Genomic DNA, 15844 nt, shown 5'->3' with positions numbered 1-15844 from the left:
CTCCAAACACAACAGGATAGAGCCCGTGCCTCCTTGCTTGTGGAGGCAGTACACTGCTACTTGATTGTCCATGCAAAGGAGGAGGACTTGAGGGCAAAGAAGATGATGTAAAGCCTTGAGGGCAGAAAACATCACTCTAGGAAATTGAAGTGAAATTTCCATTCCCTGGCGGTCCAAAGACCATGAGTCTGCAAATCGTCCATATGAGCCCCCCATGCATAAGATGTGTCTGTCATGATGACCTAGTAATGAGGGGACAAATTAAAAAGGAGACCTCTGGATAGATTAGAGGAGGTCATCCACCAGTGAAGCGACTGCAGAAGAGACGATGTCACAGATTTATATGCTTTGAGAGACGATCCATCGCCTGAGACCACTAGGGAGCAAGGGTCCACTGAGGGGTGCAAAGATGTAGTCTTGCCAGTGGTGTGACATGAACAGTTGAAGCACTGTGGCCTAGAAGAACCATCATGTGTCTGGCAGAGATGGTTTGAAGAGGAAGCAACTGTTAACACAGACGGATGAGAGCCTGAAGGCAATCTGGAGGAAGAAACACTCTCATGAGAGTGGTGTCTAGGATTGCCCCAATGAATTGTAGACGTAATTACGGGGAATTTGACTTCGAAGCCTAGAACCAGAAGAAAGGAGATGGTCTGAGATGATGTTGCTTGGACCACATCCTGAGAAGAAGCAGTCTTGAGCAGCCAATCGTCCAGAAAAGGAAAGATCTGAAGGCCGTGTGATCGGATAGATGCGGCCACCACAATCAGATACTTCATGAAGACTCTGTGAGAAGATGCCAGACCGAAAGGAAGGACCCTGTACTGGTAATAGCAGCGATTGAGTTGAAATTAGAGGTATTTTCTGGAAGCCGGAGGAATTGGGATATGTGTGTGGGCTTCCTTGAGATCCAGGGAGCATAGCCAGTAGTTCTGAATGAGGAGAAACAAATCCTGAAGTACCTCTCGAATCCAGGAAAAATCTCAGTCCTCCGGTGTTCTTGGGAATCAAGTAGAAACGGGATTAGAATCCCTGACTCCTCTGATCGAGGCGGACTGTTCGATGGCAATCATCAGGAGAAGAAGGTAGGACTGTGCAGGGTCCAAAACAGACTCTCTTGGAAAAAAGGTCTGAGAGCAGGGTGAAAACATTGAGTGTAGAACCCTACCCTATGAAGGTGAGAAACCCTAGAGCTAAGGTGATGAGCTCTCAGCGATGTATGAGGAACTGAAGACGGCCTCCGAAGGGACGAGGCCTAGACTGTAGAATGTTGACGTTGACTATGCTCTGAATGTAGGAGAAGGTTGAGCAGCAAATCTTTGTTGAGAAGAAGAGTGAGGTCTGAAGGGACGAGATGAAGGCTGTTTTTCTGGGCTTGACCAGAGTGTCCCACCTGGTCTCGTGAACAGACAACTGCTGAATAGGCATGTCCTAGCGTGTCCATAGAAGCACCAAAGAGGTTGTCACCCAAACAAGGCGTATTTGTTAGCCTGTCCTGGTGGGTGATGTTGAGGTCAGACACTCGAAGTCAGACCAGGTCTGGTTGGAACAGAAAAGAGGTGCTGAAAAAAATAGGCACCATACGAGCAAGCAGAGAGAAGTGGAACGTGGCAAATGGTTTGTGCCAAGTAAATGGTACTGGACCGGTTAGTCAGCATAGGATTCTGGGAAGCCAATAGGCCAACCAGTCCATCGCCTTGCCCACTCTGCTCTGAAAGAGAGGCCTACACACTAGCCTGTAGAGTTGACTCCATCAGAAGGGATTTATTGAAATATCCTCAGTGTTTCTAAAGGCATATAAAAAGTCTCCCATAAGGTATCATGGAAGGGAATCGGAAGATCCTTGGGTAATTGACTATAGGTCAAGGTATCTAAAATTCTTTAGACTTTTCAGAGTCAACTGCCAAGGGAATAATAATAATAATAATAACTTTATTCTTATATACCGCCATACCCATCGAGTTCTAGGCGGTTTACAACAATTAACAAATGGTCTGCATTGACAAGCTTATTTACAACATGTTACAAGCAGATTTACAAACAAATTATCTGTAGATTTACAGTAAATTACGACAATTTACAATTTACAACAGACAGCAATGAAGTTACCACAATTTACAGTAGTCTGCAATGAAAGGAAGATGTATAACAGTTTAACTGAAAATTGTGGATTAGATCTGACTAGACAAGGGAAGAGGAGAGAGGGTCAAGGGGGAATCAGGTGTGGGAGGAAGGGGTTGGGGGTGGGTCCGGGGTTATGTGAGGTGAAGGGATTAAATAGGGGTCGTGATTGTTGAATAGGTAAGTTTTTAGTAGTTTTCTGAAGGCAAGGTAATTAGGGGCCTCGAGTATCATCTGGGCCAGCCATGGGTTCAACTTGGCTGCTTGGAATGCGAAAGTACTTTCGAGGGATATTCTGAGAAGGCAGTGTTTTGGCGAGGGGAAGGCGAACAGTTGAATTCTGCGTGGTGTCCTTTTGTTGCAGTAAAGGTTGAAGTGGGTATTTATGTAACTTGGGGAAGAACCGTTAACCGATTTGTAACAAAAGCATGCAAATTTAAAGAGAACTCTAGATTCTACTGGCAGCCAGTGCAGTTGGTGATAGAATGGAGTGACATGTTCCCATTTCTTTAGGCCAAAAATGAGGCGCACTGCGGTATTTTGAATTATTTTTAATCTCCTGGTAGTTTTCTTTGTAGCGTTAAGGAAGATGATGTTGCAGTAGTCGAGAGTGCTGAGGATGAAGGATTGTACGAGTAGGCGGAATGCAGTGTCATTGAAGTATTTTTTTATGGTGCGAAGTTTCCAGAGTGCCGAGAAGCTTTTCCTGGCGATGATGTCGGTATGGTTTTCTAGGGATAGGTTTTTGTCCAGCGTGACTCCCAGAATTTTTATGGTCGGATCGAGGGGGAAGGTCTTTCCTTTTAGTTGAATTGTGGTTTCCTTGATTTTATCTTTGGGGGAGGCTAAGAAGAATTTTGATTTGTCGGGGTTTAATTTCAGTCTGAATGAAAGCATCCAGAGTTCTATCTGGTTGAGGATGTTTGAAGTGTGTTCAAGTAGTTCTTGTGAAAAGTTGGTTAGTGGGATGGCTATTGTGATATTGTCTGCATAAATAAAGAATTTGAGATTTAGGTTGTGTAAGAGTTTACCTAGGGAGGCTAGGTATACGTTGAATAGGATGGGGGAGAGGGGGGAGCCCTGCAGGACTTTTTAAAGTCAACTTCCAAGGGAATGCATATGGTGCAGACATTCCCCAAGGAATCTTGAAAAAGAGAATTCCTCAGACACTACTGAAGTGGAAAAGGGAAGCATGTGTTGAAAAAAACCCCCGCTTCAGAGAGATTTGGGGGCTTGCTCAACCCCCCCCAGAGATTCAAATCCCAAACTATACAGAATCAATGTCAGGGATTCGGTGCCAAAGGCTGGAGACAGTTTAATGTCTGCAGGGCCTTCCCAGACCAGACCGATACCGGCAATGTTAAAAAGGACCAGCATCGCTTCATATGATTTGTCGGAACCGTTGGAGACTCCTGTCCAAGTGCTACCGGTGTCGAGAACTCAAACCTGACTGGCACCAGAGGAGTCGGTGTCAACAAAGGCGTCGGCACAAACAACTGAAAATACAGTTGGACATGTACTCAAGTACTGAATGAAATCTGTTGCTTAAGAGGAAAACACCGGTACCGCTGGCTGCGGGTCTATACTCCAGAGATGAAAATGCCAGTAACAAGGCACACATCAGGAGCGGAGTGGAAAAAGTTATTGCAGGAAAGAAAGAACACTGGTATAATTGGTCTGTTAACCGGTACCATCGGTGCAGCTCCACGCTCCGAAGATGAGTATGCCGGTATCGAGGCACTCATCGATATCGAAGCGGAGCCAGAGATGGGGCTGATCGAGGTCAACAGGACTTGACTCACTGCTACAATGACCGAGGTTGGCAGGACTGGACTCACTACTACAATGATCTGAAGCCCAAAGGAGAAACTTGTGAACCAACTTACCTAGGTAGGAGCGGGACCAAACAGCAATGTCAATCTCGGTGCGGGCTGGATTAGCAGTGCTGGAAGTGCACTGGGCACCAGATTACAGACGTCAGTGGGCGCCAGATTCCTGATGGCGCTGAAGGGAAACTGCTTCTAAAGAATCCGCATGAGAATGCACTGGAGAAGAAAAGAGCGGGTGAAGTAGAAAGTGGCAAAGCCAAGGTCCCGACACTACGAGAACCGTTGGAGAATGTCGGTGAAGACAACTACCTCAGCAAAGCAATCGCCAGGATGGAAAATGATCAGGAGTGACCTAAATGGAAAAACAGCCATAAGGTGGAGAAATAACAGTATGGCAACCCATAAGGCCCCACCGAGGCTAAACCGACAACGGCAAAAGGAAAAAAAAAATTTGTTTTACTATATATTGGGTTGTTTTTCTTTACTAAAAATGAAAATAAAAGAAAAAACTGACTGAAAAGTCAGAAACTGCAATAGCGGGAAGGCAGCGAAAAAATTTTCAACAGCCGTTGAAAACGCGACTTCTTAATTCTGCGGAAACTAAGAAACTGAGGGACCGCATGCCTTACATTGGGCAGCAAGGCACTCGCGCATACGCGGTTCGGGCTATCACAAACTTTCTAAACTCTTAAAGTAGTGATGCACTTTTAAAGTGGTCCATACCGGGGCTCTATCGGTGACGTCGCCTATATGTGAGAATATGCTGCCTGCTCGTCCTGGGATAAAATCTTATTTGACCAGTTAGCAAGCTGTAACATTAATGAGTCTACTTTTTAAATTTTTTTTTTAATATTTTGCTTCCCTTTTATGGCACATACTGGGATAAAAAATAGAAAATCAAAATCTTACTGATCTGCACCCATCTTTTAGACAAAAGAAAGTATTCATTAAAAAAGTGTATCATTTCCTATTAATTCACTTTTGCATGTTATTTGCATAAAAATTAAGGAAAATGTCTCATTTTTTCGATTGATTCTGCTTGAAATACAGTCAACATTTAAGAAAATAAAACAAATTGGAAAAATTTTGATCGCTTGAATTCTAGTTTTTGGTGGCACTCATTATGCCTTTGTTACAGGATGGAAAAAATGATAAATGATCAAAGGGGAATTACTAAGGTATTTCAATTAACATGGGATCCACCGACTTATTTTATTAATAATAGTTTAATGTAATGTAATGTAATTTATTTCTTATATACCGCTACATCCGTTAGGTTCTAAGCGGTTTACAGAAAATATACATTAAGATTAGAAATAAGAAAGGTACTTGAAAAATTCCCTTACTGTCCCGAAGACTCACAATCTAACTAAAGTACCTGGATTTATTAATATACTTCTGGTTGTAAATTACACATCCGTGGGTGGGTGGGAATTTCTTAGAAATATTTATGTTCTCTTGTTCACTCAAGTGGGTGGGTGGGAAGGGAAAAAATGATTGTTCATGTTTTTCTGAAAGATAAATGTGCTTTTTCTTGTGTTATTATATGTATATCTAATTGTTTATTGCACTGTTGCTTTGGAAAATCAATAAAGATATCAAAACACAAGAAAATAAAACAAAACTGCCAATAATACAGGCAGAAAAAATATTTTCAAAGTTAATGAGCTGCTGAATATTTTTTAAAAATTGCCTTTTATCATTCAGGAAAAATTTCTTATAGCATTGCTTTCTATGAAATGCCTTTATCATTTGACAAATGTAACATCAGATCCATTTATTTGATCACATCTAAAATTATTTTGTTATGGTTAGATTTTGCTGTGTTAAATCTTGGACACTAAAGTACTCAAAAACTTTCTGAAGGACCATTCCCACTTAAACACTTTATAATATATATTAGTCAATGATTCTAGAAAACAAACAGCATTATACTTAAGCTCAAATTAATATTACAGTGAACTCTGTAAATTAAAACGGTTCCTAAAATTTAACAAATATTAAATTAAAAAAAGCCTGTTCCTGCCTATTTACACCAGATCTCCACAGGTGGGTGTCACACTTAAAACAGGCATTACATGTGTCCTAGTAAGTTTGGTGCTACTTATATAAAAGAGCCCCTTTTGTAAAGTAGTGGTAGCGATTCTCCCACAGCAAATGCACCAAAGCCCATAGGAACTGAATGAGCTTTGGTGCATTTGCTAACACAACTTTGTAAAACGAGCCCTAAAAAGGGAAGTTATTAGTGTGGGCTACTGTTAAATCGGGTTATTTTATCACAAGGTCTCAATGCATTAAATGGGGCCTTGTGCTAAAATAGAATGACTTAATAGTAGACCACATTGATAACTTCCCCCCCCTCAGTGCACTTTATTAGCAGGTGGTGCATAATACAGTGGCTAATGCATATTGAACCAAAATGTGTTAAGTGGTTTCTCCCAATCTGAATGCTTAAATGCTTAGTGCCTTTAGATTACTGCAAGTGTTTAAAGGTAATGCTGATTTTAAAATATTTGAATTTTTTTTTTACACAAATATTTCTTTATAGCCTTTACCATTTGTTTACCACATCCAAAGGCAGGGTAGTTTTTGGGCAAATGACTTTATCACTTTGTATTTTGAAGAGCAAATGTTTAGCAACGAAAGGCACCTAGTTTAATTAAAATAAAGACATACCTTCGGTTCCAAGAACAAGCCTTTAAAATAACGATATTCAACTAGAACTCCAGTTGTAAGCATGATTGTTGCTTTCCATAGTGTACTGTGAAAAAAAACATTTTAGAATAGTTATGTTAGGCCAAAACAAATTTTAATTGTTTTAAATAGATTTTTATTTCAATGTGTTTGTTTGGCTTTTGGATTGTACATCCCTGATGCAGGTATTAGCTGAAACACAGCGGTGTTGGGCTACTGTTCAACATATACTTTGAACTAAACCAATAATTCCACTGATAAATGCAGTCTAATCCTGGCTTATCAACTGCTCCAACATGATTAATATAATGCTACAGAACAAATCAAGCCAAGTAAAAATTTCTTTTCAGTATCTAATCTCATAAAATGGACACGATACTGAATAATGTAAAAGTTTACGTGAAAAATCATTCTTGAAAAGCCTGCCTTATCAACTAAGGCAGATGAATGAGAACATGAAAAGCAAATTTACTGAAGTCTCCTTATACCAGTAGTTCTCAACCTTTTTCAGTCTGGACACACCCAAAGGGCAATGCTCACATGTGTGACAAACTGCATAGGAACATAATAAAATTGCCGCTGCTGGGTCAGACCAGTGCCCAGCAGTTCGCTCCCGCGGCGGCTCGTAGGTCAAAGACCAGTGCCCTGAGACTGCGTACGTTCTGGTTCAGCAGGAACTTGTCTGACTTTGTCTTCAATCCATGGAGGGTGTTTTCCCCTATAACAGCCGCCGGAAGAGCGTTCCTTTTTTCTACCGCTCTCATATATAACCTTTGGTCAGACAGCATTGGAAGATTAGGTTATTACCTTGGTAATCTTCTCTCTGTTATAAGACATAGGATTCTGTACTGAAGTTGTTGTCCTCCTTTAGTCGTGAATTTTGCAGAAGGGTGTTATATTGTTTACTTCTTTTATTTTATTTTTTTATAATTATATATTTATTGAATTTTTCAATATGATCAAGCATAAACTTGTACAGAAAGGAAATTCAGCAAGAAATTAATACAAATGTAAACATATATAAAAGAATATCAAACATAAGCATAAATTTCAACTCAAGTCCTCAAACAGATCCAAGACGGGTAATAGGCGAATCAAAGTAATTACATTTAACAAAGCAATAACTACTTGAATGAGATTAAAGCATCAGGGGTATCAGGCTTTCAGGGTGGGGACAGGACTTCAAGGGGGAGAGGAGAGTCGGGGCGGGCGAAAGGAGAGTCGGGCGGCGACGGGAGAGTCGGGGCGGCATGCGCGGTATACGGGTGTGCGCGGTATATAAAAATTTATTTACATAAATTACAGTTTCCCGCGCGCTATACCCGTGTGAGCGTTTTAAACGGGTGCGCGGTATATGAGTGAAAAAATACGGTAACTCTGCTGCACGTCTCATATTCCACTAAGTTCGCTATGCCCGTGCTACCCCATCTCCTCAAATCACTTCACTGGCTTCCTACAAGTGTATTCACTCTGCAGCTCCTCAGTATTTCTCCTCGCTCATCTCTTCCTATACTCATACCCGGGAACTCTGCTCATTGGGTCAGTCTCTCCTATCTGTACCCTTCTCCTCTATTGCCAACTCCAGACTCTGTCCCTTCTACTTTGCTGCACTGTACGCATGGAACTAACTGCCTGATTCGGTACATCAAGCTCCATCTTTAGCAACATTCAAATCAAGGCTCAAAGTCCACTTCTTTGAAGCTGATTCAATTCCTAACCCCAACCCAACTGCTAAGCACCCATATCTGACTTAGCATTCCCTCTGTAATTCCCCCACCTGAGCACCCTGTATAGATGCACCTTTTTGTCTAATTTGTCTGTCATAATTAGATTATAAGCTCTTTCAACCAGGGACCATCTCTTCCATATTTTGGTGTACAGCACAGCATATGACTAGTAGCAATATAGAAATATATAGTAGTAATAGTATTTTAAGTTTTGAGATTTATAATGCCTTTAAGTAGTCCATATGGTTTATAATGTTACTCTTATAAAGTCTATTACAGTTCCCTTTGCTGGATATAGATGAGGAGTTTATAAAATAATTTTTTAAAGTGTGCCTTGTGTACCATCAAGAGATTTTGATGCTTTATTTATAGTGCCGTGAAAAGGTTCTTTGTTTACTATGTGAAGTGGTACAGTTTAGAAGGTAATTTCACCAACTTTTTGTGTTTTCTTATTTACCGTATATACTCAAATATAAACTGAGATTTTTGGACCAAACAATGGGCCACAAATGGGGGTCTCTTTATATTTGAGCTACCACGTGACCACCGGGCACAGCTGTCCTCTTCCTGCTCCCTACTGAACTCAGCATCACTATTCTGTATACAGGGGCACCTGCACCCCCCCTGGAGCCACTACCCACAGTATATGCCCCCACCCCCGAGTCATTGCCGATCCACTGACTTACATATACCCGTTGGTTGTGCCGCCACCAATCCGCTGTATGTTGACCCGGGTGAGGCCTTGAGCATCTGTGCTTGCTCAAGGCCTGCTGGCTCCCGCCCCCTTTGAGATTCTTAGAGAAGGCGGGAGTCAGCAGGCCTTGAGCAAGCACAGATGCTCAAGGCTCCACCTGGGTCAACATACAGCAGACTGGTGGCTACACGACCCACTGGTGTAAGGAGGTCAGCAGATCTGCAGTGGCAGCTGCTCCAATGGGAATAAGGAGGTCAGTTAACTGAGGGAGTGGGGGCATGTATTGTGGATAGCGGCTCCAGGGAGGGTGCATGTGTTGTGGATAGTGGCGGGGGAGGGCGGGAGGCATACACCCCTATATGCAGGATAGTGATACCAGATCACTATACAGAGTTAGTGGCAGATGTCTTCAGCACTGAAAGGAAAAGCTCTCATTACTTGGACAACATTTTGAGGCATCAACTAATTGAAGTTGCTTTAAAAGCTTGACGACAAAATTATATATTATAATCAATATTTTTTGTTTCAGTTCAGCATGTTTTTAAAACAGGGATCTATTTGTCATAATTTTTTATTGCAACATATTTATTGTGAGCAGTAACTTTATGGTCCTGCCCTCTTCTGCCGCTGATATTGCAAAGCACTGTGATAGGGATGCCTGCCATAGTAGGGGATTTCCAAAGTTGCTAACAGAAAAGTCAGTTACCCCTTTATGAGCTGTGGGTAGACTTTTCTGTCTGGATTAAATTGGAGGTCAAGGATAGACTATACAGGCTGATTCAGACCACGGTTCATTGAGCCTGCCAGCATCCTGTCTCCACAAGTACTAGTATAACTTGGGGAAGGGGGATATGGAGGTAAGGAAAAGGAGGTTTATAGTGGGAGGGATTGTTTATCTAAACAAATATTGTTTAAACTACTGTTATTGTAGTGGTTTTGCACTACAAAAATATTTAATGTTAAAAAAAAAATTGTGTTAAAAAACTTATGGGAAGGATGTATATTCTTTGTAGACTGGCTTGCCAGGATCATCCAAGTTTATAATCTCAGTTTATATTCGAGTCAGCCTTTTTTCTCTTCTTTTTTGGGGGGAAGGGGTCACCTCAGTTTATATTCGAGTATATATGGTAATTTCTTTTTTTCTGCTGTTTCTCTGGATGACTCTAATCTGCGTTTTATTCATCTGTTATAGGCGGACATGCGTTTCTGGACTCGTTCAATTGTTTGATGCAGGCACTGTGTTGCCGAAACACGATGGGCATTGTGTAAAGATTGATTTTAAGTCTGGATACAGATACACCTGTGACCACTCTTTGTTGGGATTTTAATAAAGAACATTTTGAGCCTTATTCTTTTTGCTGCTCTTTTTTTCTTTTGCATAGGAGCCAACAGTTCACAATGATTGAAGGTGCTGCAACCATCACATTAAGCCATACTTGGACAAAGTGAAGGCGTCTGCTCAATAATGTAGGTGGTGAAGCACCCACAGAGCTGAATCCTGTGGCCGAGGACCCAGACCAAGATAAACAGTAATCTGCAGCACAGACCTTATGCTGTGAAGAATAAGACTACGTAAGGCACAACATGCAGTTGATAAGAGAACTGACATCAGATTCCACACCAGTGAACTGCCTTTTATTTTTATTATTATTAGCAGCTCAGGGATGTAACCATTTCAAATTTGATACAATTCTACTGCAGTGGCAGACACCACACTCGGAAATCACTCTTATTTTCCACCACGATTTCCGAGTGTGGTGTCTGCCACTGCGGTTCATAGACAGTAACGCGTAAGACAAAGGCGCGCGCCGACAACAGCGCAAGACGGAGGCGCGTGCTGAAGAAAAAGACTGTTTTTAGGGGCTGCGACGGGGGGTTTTGTTGGGGAGCCCCCCCACTTTACTTAATAAAGATCGCGGCGGCGTTGTGGGGGGTTTGGGGGGTTGTAATCCCCCACATTTTAGTGAAAACGTAACTTTTTCCCTAAAAACAGGGAAAAAGTTAAGTTTTCAGTAAAATGTGGGGGGTTACAACCCCCCCAAACGCGGCGTGATCTGTATAAAGTAAAGTGGAGGGGTTCCCCCACCCCCCATCGTAGCCCCTAAAAACAGTCTTTTTCTTCGGCACGCGCCTCCGCGCTGAACTCAGTTGTCTGCTCGTGCCTTTGTCCCAGCAAGCTTTTGACCTGATACCGGCAGACCAGGTTTTCAGGATATCCACAATGAACATGCATGAGAGAGATTTGCCTGCACTGCCTTCTTGGTATGCAAATCTCTCTCATGCAAGTTCATTGTGGATATCCTGAAAACCTGGACTGCCAGTAGATCTCGAGGACCGGACTTGGGCAGCCCTGCCTTAAAGGGTTTATTATAAAGGTCCAAAGTTACAGTCAGGCTGCATAACTAAAACGCTGAAACACCAGCTAACAGAAATGGCGAGAGGAATCACAGAATGCCACTTCAGAAAGCACTGGAAAAGGGGGTGACAAAAGCTCAGGCTCAAGACTAGAGTCCAGGCACCTTATTTGAGGAGGGGACCTTAAAAGGTGCCCAAGATAAACCTCGAGAGTCTGGATTCATCTGCTGCTGCTAACAAGGAAAACCACATTCTTAAAGCTATTTTCATAGCTCCTTTAAAATGTAGCTGTAGCGATAAATTTATAGCATTGCCTATTTTAAGAGCTTTATTTATACTTTTAGACAGTATTCCATATACCGAGGAGTTTAAAACAGTGAATGTGCCCCCTCCAATTCTTAGACCTTATAGATTATTTCAAACTTCCCTATATATATATTTTAAGTTCTTGTAAACCGTGTCGAGCTCCATTCTCATGGAGATGATGCGGTATATAAACTTAAGGTTTAGATTAGATTAGATTAGATTATAGGGATGGGTGAAAAGAAAACATAGTTGGTTTGTTGTTGTTATAAGAGGAACAATTGCATGCTGATTTGTTTTATTTATTGATGCCAGATATTGACATTTTAAGTTAATATTTGTTCTATGATTACCTGAGGGAAAAATTAATTTCTACTACTAAAATATTAAAAATTCTTAATTTATTGCTCACCAATTTTTTGCATCAGGTTTAAGGACTACTGCTTTCTGAGGTTTCCAATCTCCTAGTGAATCACAGCTTCCGCATACTGCAAGAACCTCACCTAAGAGAGACAAACACTCTTTTACCAACTGGTGCTTCCAAAATTAAGAACAGTTTTAAGAACAGATAGCAGCACTCAAACTCTAGCCAAGGTGCATAACAGCACTAGGATGTCATTTTAAGGCTTGGCAAAAATGGATTTAGCATGCCCCTTTACGCATGCGCTAAAGCCACTTTTGCCATGGCCAGAAACTGGCACATTTTCCCATTTTCCAAATCAATGGTCAAATGCTAATTTTGCCATTAGTGTGCCCATTAAAAAGCTTTACTGCATGAGCCCTTACCAGCATGCGCTAACCAAAAAAACTCTGTGGAGCAACGATGTTCCTAAATGGACTTTATTTGAAAGTATCAAAGTTCCAAAGGTAAACTAAAATCATCCACATAAAATAATTCCATCCACATAAAAGTCCACATAAGAGCCTTAAAGGACCTAGTCCGCTAGGGATACAGGACCCAACACGGTCCGCGTTTCGACAAAAAGTCTTCTTCAGGGGTCCCTGGGGGTCCTATAAAGGTGAGTACGTGGGAAACAATTGTGTGGTGAACCAGAAGTGAGAGACTGCTAGCATTTGCATTTTCCATTTGGATATTTTATGTGGATGATTTTAGTGTACCTTTGGAACTTTGATACTTTCAAATAAAGTCCATTTGGGAACATCATCACTCCAGAGTTTTTTTAGTTTTCTCTGGATTTTCTTCTTTGTGGATATTTTGGGGTCAATTCCTTTTGTTTTTTGCTTGTTTCTATCTCTGCACTAATCAATTTAGCATGCGGCAATGCCTCATTTGCTGATTAGCACTATTGCATCCATTCTCCACACCCCAACACACCCCCTTAGAAGAAATTTTTTTTTTTTTTAAAGCATGTGGTGTACATGCACAGAGATAAATTTACAGTGGGATACCAGCACATGTCTGGTGGTAAGTGCCTGCTAGCACTTACCGCAGTTTAGTAAAAGGATCCCTAAGATTCTCACGTCTCCCAGCAGCACACTTTTGTTCATATTTTCATCACCAGCACAGTTTTTATACATAGCTTAGCCTTAGACCCAAGGCAAATTCCCTTTACCCTTCATGAACTGCTGTAGAACAGGAATTCAATTTCTTCTAGACATGCAATAGCACAATCAAGTACTGTATTTTTAGCCAAATATACTTTTAGAAGTTAACAAAAAATAATATTACAATTGGGATCACCGTTTAGCTCCACCTCAAAAGATATAGATTAATCCAGTTCTGGCTTTACCCCCAATCGCATATAAACTTCTGATTCTCTTAGACAGCAGAATAAAATTAGGAACACAAGTAGTGCTACAACTTTGTAAGGAAAAGTAGTTATTAGTTACTTGTTTAATGAAAGTTAATATGTGTTCAATCTAAGAAAAGGTACCAAGTCTTAGAGCACGTTTTACTTGAGAAACGAGGCAACAATGTTAGTTGGGCTCTATTTATGACTAAAAAAAAAGTTTAGCCCATCAGATGCAACAATTTGTGTAATGTATACCCAAGCTGTTTATTTTGGTTCACTTGCTTAATAACTGCAATAATTTTATCATAATACGGCCTGTGAAAAGAAAACAAGTCTTAGTTTCTTCACCTGTTTCTCTTTATTTAGCTTGCAATATTGGTCTTTTCTAGCGTATCACTGAATTAAATTACTCGTTCTCAGGTACATTATGCAGTTTTCTTCATAATTTAAATTAAAAAAATTCTGTTGGTCTTGATAAACAAAATTTCCGGATTTTCAGGCTCAAATCTGAAATTAGCGTATTCATTAATCGTTATTAGGAGTACGGCCTGGGAATCTCTGAAGATCAGCGTGTTCAAAAGAACAGGATGTTAACCAAAAACTAATCTCCAGTAGTGCTGCCTGATTCATTTTGGTGAATCGATGCGTTTCCTTAAATAAATAAATAAATCGGACTCACCAATTCAGTGAGTCCTGAGTCTCCTAAAAGCAGCGGTGAACAGGCAGCTTCTAGCCTTCCCTCTGCCACATCACTGATGAGATCACTAATGATGCGGAAGAGGGAAGCCCTGGTGGGCAGGCCGTAAGCAGCCAGTTCACAGCTGCTGCTTCAGGAGGCCCAAAAGCTGAGGTCTCATTGGGGAGGGGGGGGAGAGAAGGAAAATGACTGCACAAAGGGATGGGGAGGGAGGGATGGAATTCCCTTTTCCTGCACAGAATCTCAACACGCCAGCCATGTCAACATCAAATCTCGTCATGTTGCAATCTCAGCAGAAATTCCCACACGCTGCCTGCCGCTGACCTGGAAGTCTCTCCGAGGCAAAGGAGAGACTTATAGTTTAGCAGCAAGCAGCATGTGAGAGTCACTGCAGATACAGTGACTCGAAGAAGCAAACCTTGGAGTTTAGGGGAGAAGAGGAAGGAAAGCTGGTGGCACAGGGGAAGTAGAGGGAGAAATGAATGAGGGGAGGGGATGAAATTGCACATAATGGAGGGGAGGAAGGGAGAGATAGTGCATGGAGAGGGATAGAGAGATTTGACTAGGGCACAAGGGTTGGACATGAGGGTAGATGGAGGTAGATGTTGGATCAAGGAGTAGAGTGGAGGGATGGGAGAGATGCCTGGAAACGGGAATGAGGGAAGAGAGTGGGAGATGTCAAGCTACAAGGGTAGAGAGGAGATACTAGGCTATAAGGGTGGAGGAAAGAAGATGCTGAGAATGGTAGAAACCCAAGGGGTAGGAGAGGGTGGCAAGGAAACAATCAGAGAATAGATATAAGATGGTAGAAAAGAAATATGGTAATGGAGGTAGCATTGAAGATGAAAGGGAATGGCGGGCCGAGGAACAAATGAGATGGGGAATGGGAGAGAAGATGGAAATTTGATAGGTAGCTGAAAAATGAAAAAGAGGAAAAGGGTGAAAAAGAGGAAAAGGGTAAAAAAGAGGAAGAAAAGAGCTAAAATGGAATGGTCAATATGTCGGAGGCAGGTATAGTGAGGGTATGGACAAGGGACAGTAGAAAAGACAAATGGATAGCAGCCACTTGAAAAAGAATTAGACAGGAAAGCAGAAAAAAAGAAAAAATTGGAACCAACATGATGGAAAAATAAAACATCCAGACAAAGGTAAATGAAAAACATTTTATTTTAACTATTTTAAATGGAATATGGATAATTATTAGCAAAAATATTGTTTAAATTTTGACAAATAAACTTGCAGAATTTTGAATTTTTTTGCACAGAATTCTGCCAAGAGTAAACAAAGAGGTAGAAAGGAATGAGAGGGAAAAATCTTGCATATGGTGGAGGGGAGGGAGACATGCATGGATAAAAGAGAGAGAAATGTTGGACATAGTGTGGAGGGCAGGGATATTTGGTGCATGGGGAGAGAGAAAGCAATATTGCACATGATAATGGATGGGAGGAAGGGAGAGATGCAGCATGTAGGAGAATAGAGAGGTTTGACCCAGGGCACAAGGCAGCGAGAAAGAGCACGAGTGCAATAGATAGTAGACAGTGGAAAAAACAGAAATGTTGGATATGGCAATGGAAGGGAAGGTACAGATACCAAAGATGAATGGTGAGCATGGGGAAAGAAGAAAACGTCAAATGGGCAGGAGATCTTGGTAAGCAAGTTAACAGAAGACA

The 15844-nt window shown here is 41.4% G+C and overlaps 1 protein-coding gene across 1 annotated transcript in view; it reads right to left on the bottom strand.

The window, feature by feature from the left end:
• GPCPD1 (glycerophosphocholine phosphodiesterase 1) overlaps positions 1-15844 on the bottom strand; it is a 234105-nt gene that overhangs the window by 191438 nt on the left and 26823 nt on the right. The window contains 2 exon segments of the mRNA XM_033936285.1: positions 6627-6711; positions 12136-12226. Coding sequence (XP_033792176.1) covers positions 6627-6711; positions 12136-12226 — 176 coding nt within the window.

This window comes from Geotrypetes seraphini, chromosome 3 (genome assembly GCF_902459505.1).
Source record: "Geotrypetes seraphini chromosome 3, aGeoSer1.1, whole genome shotgun sequence".
Lineage (NCBI taxonomy): Eukaryota > Metazoa > Chordata > Amphibia > Gymnophiona > Dermophiidae > Geotrypetes > Geotrypetes seraphini.
The sequence above is the reverse complement of the archived record's forward strand: the minus strand, read 5'-3'. Positions and strand labels throughout refer to the sequence as shown.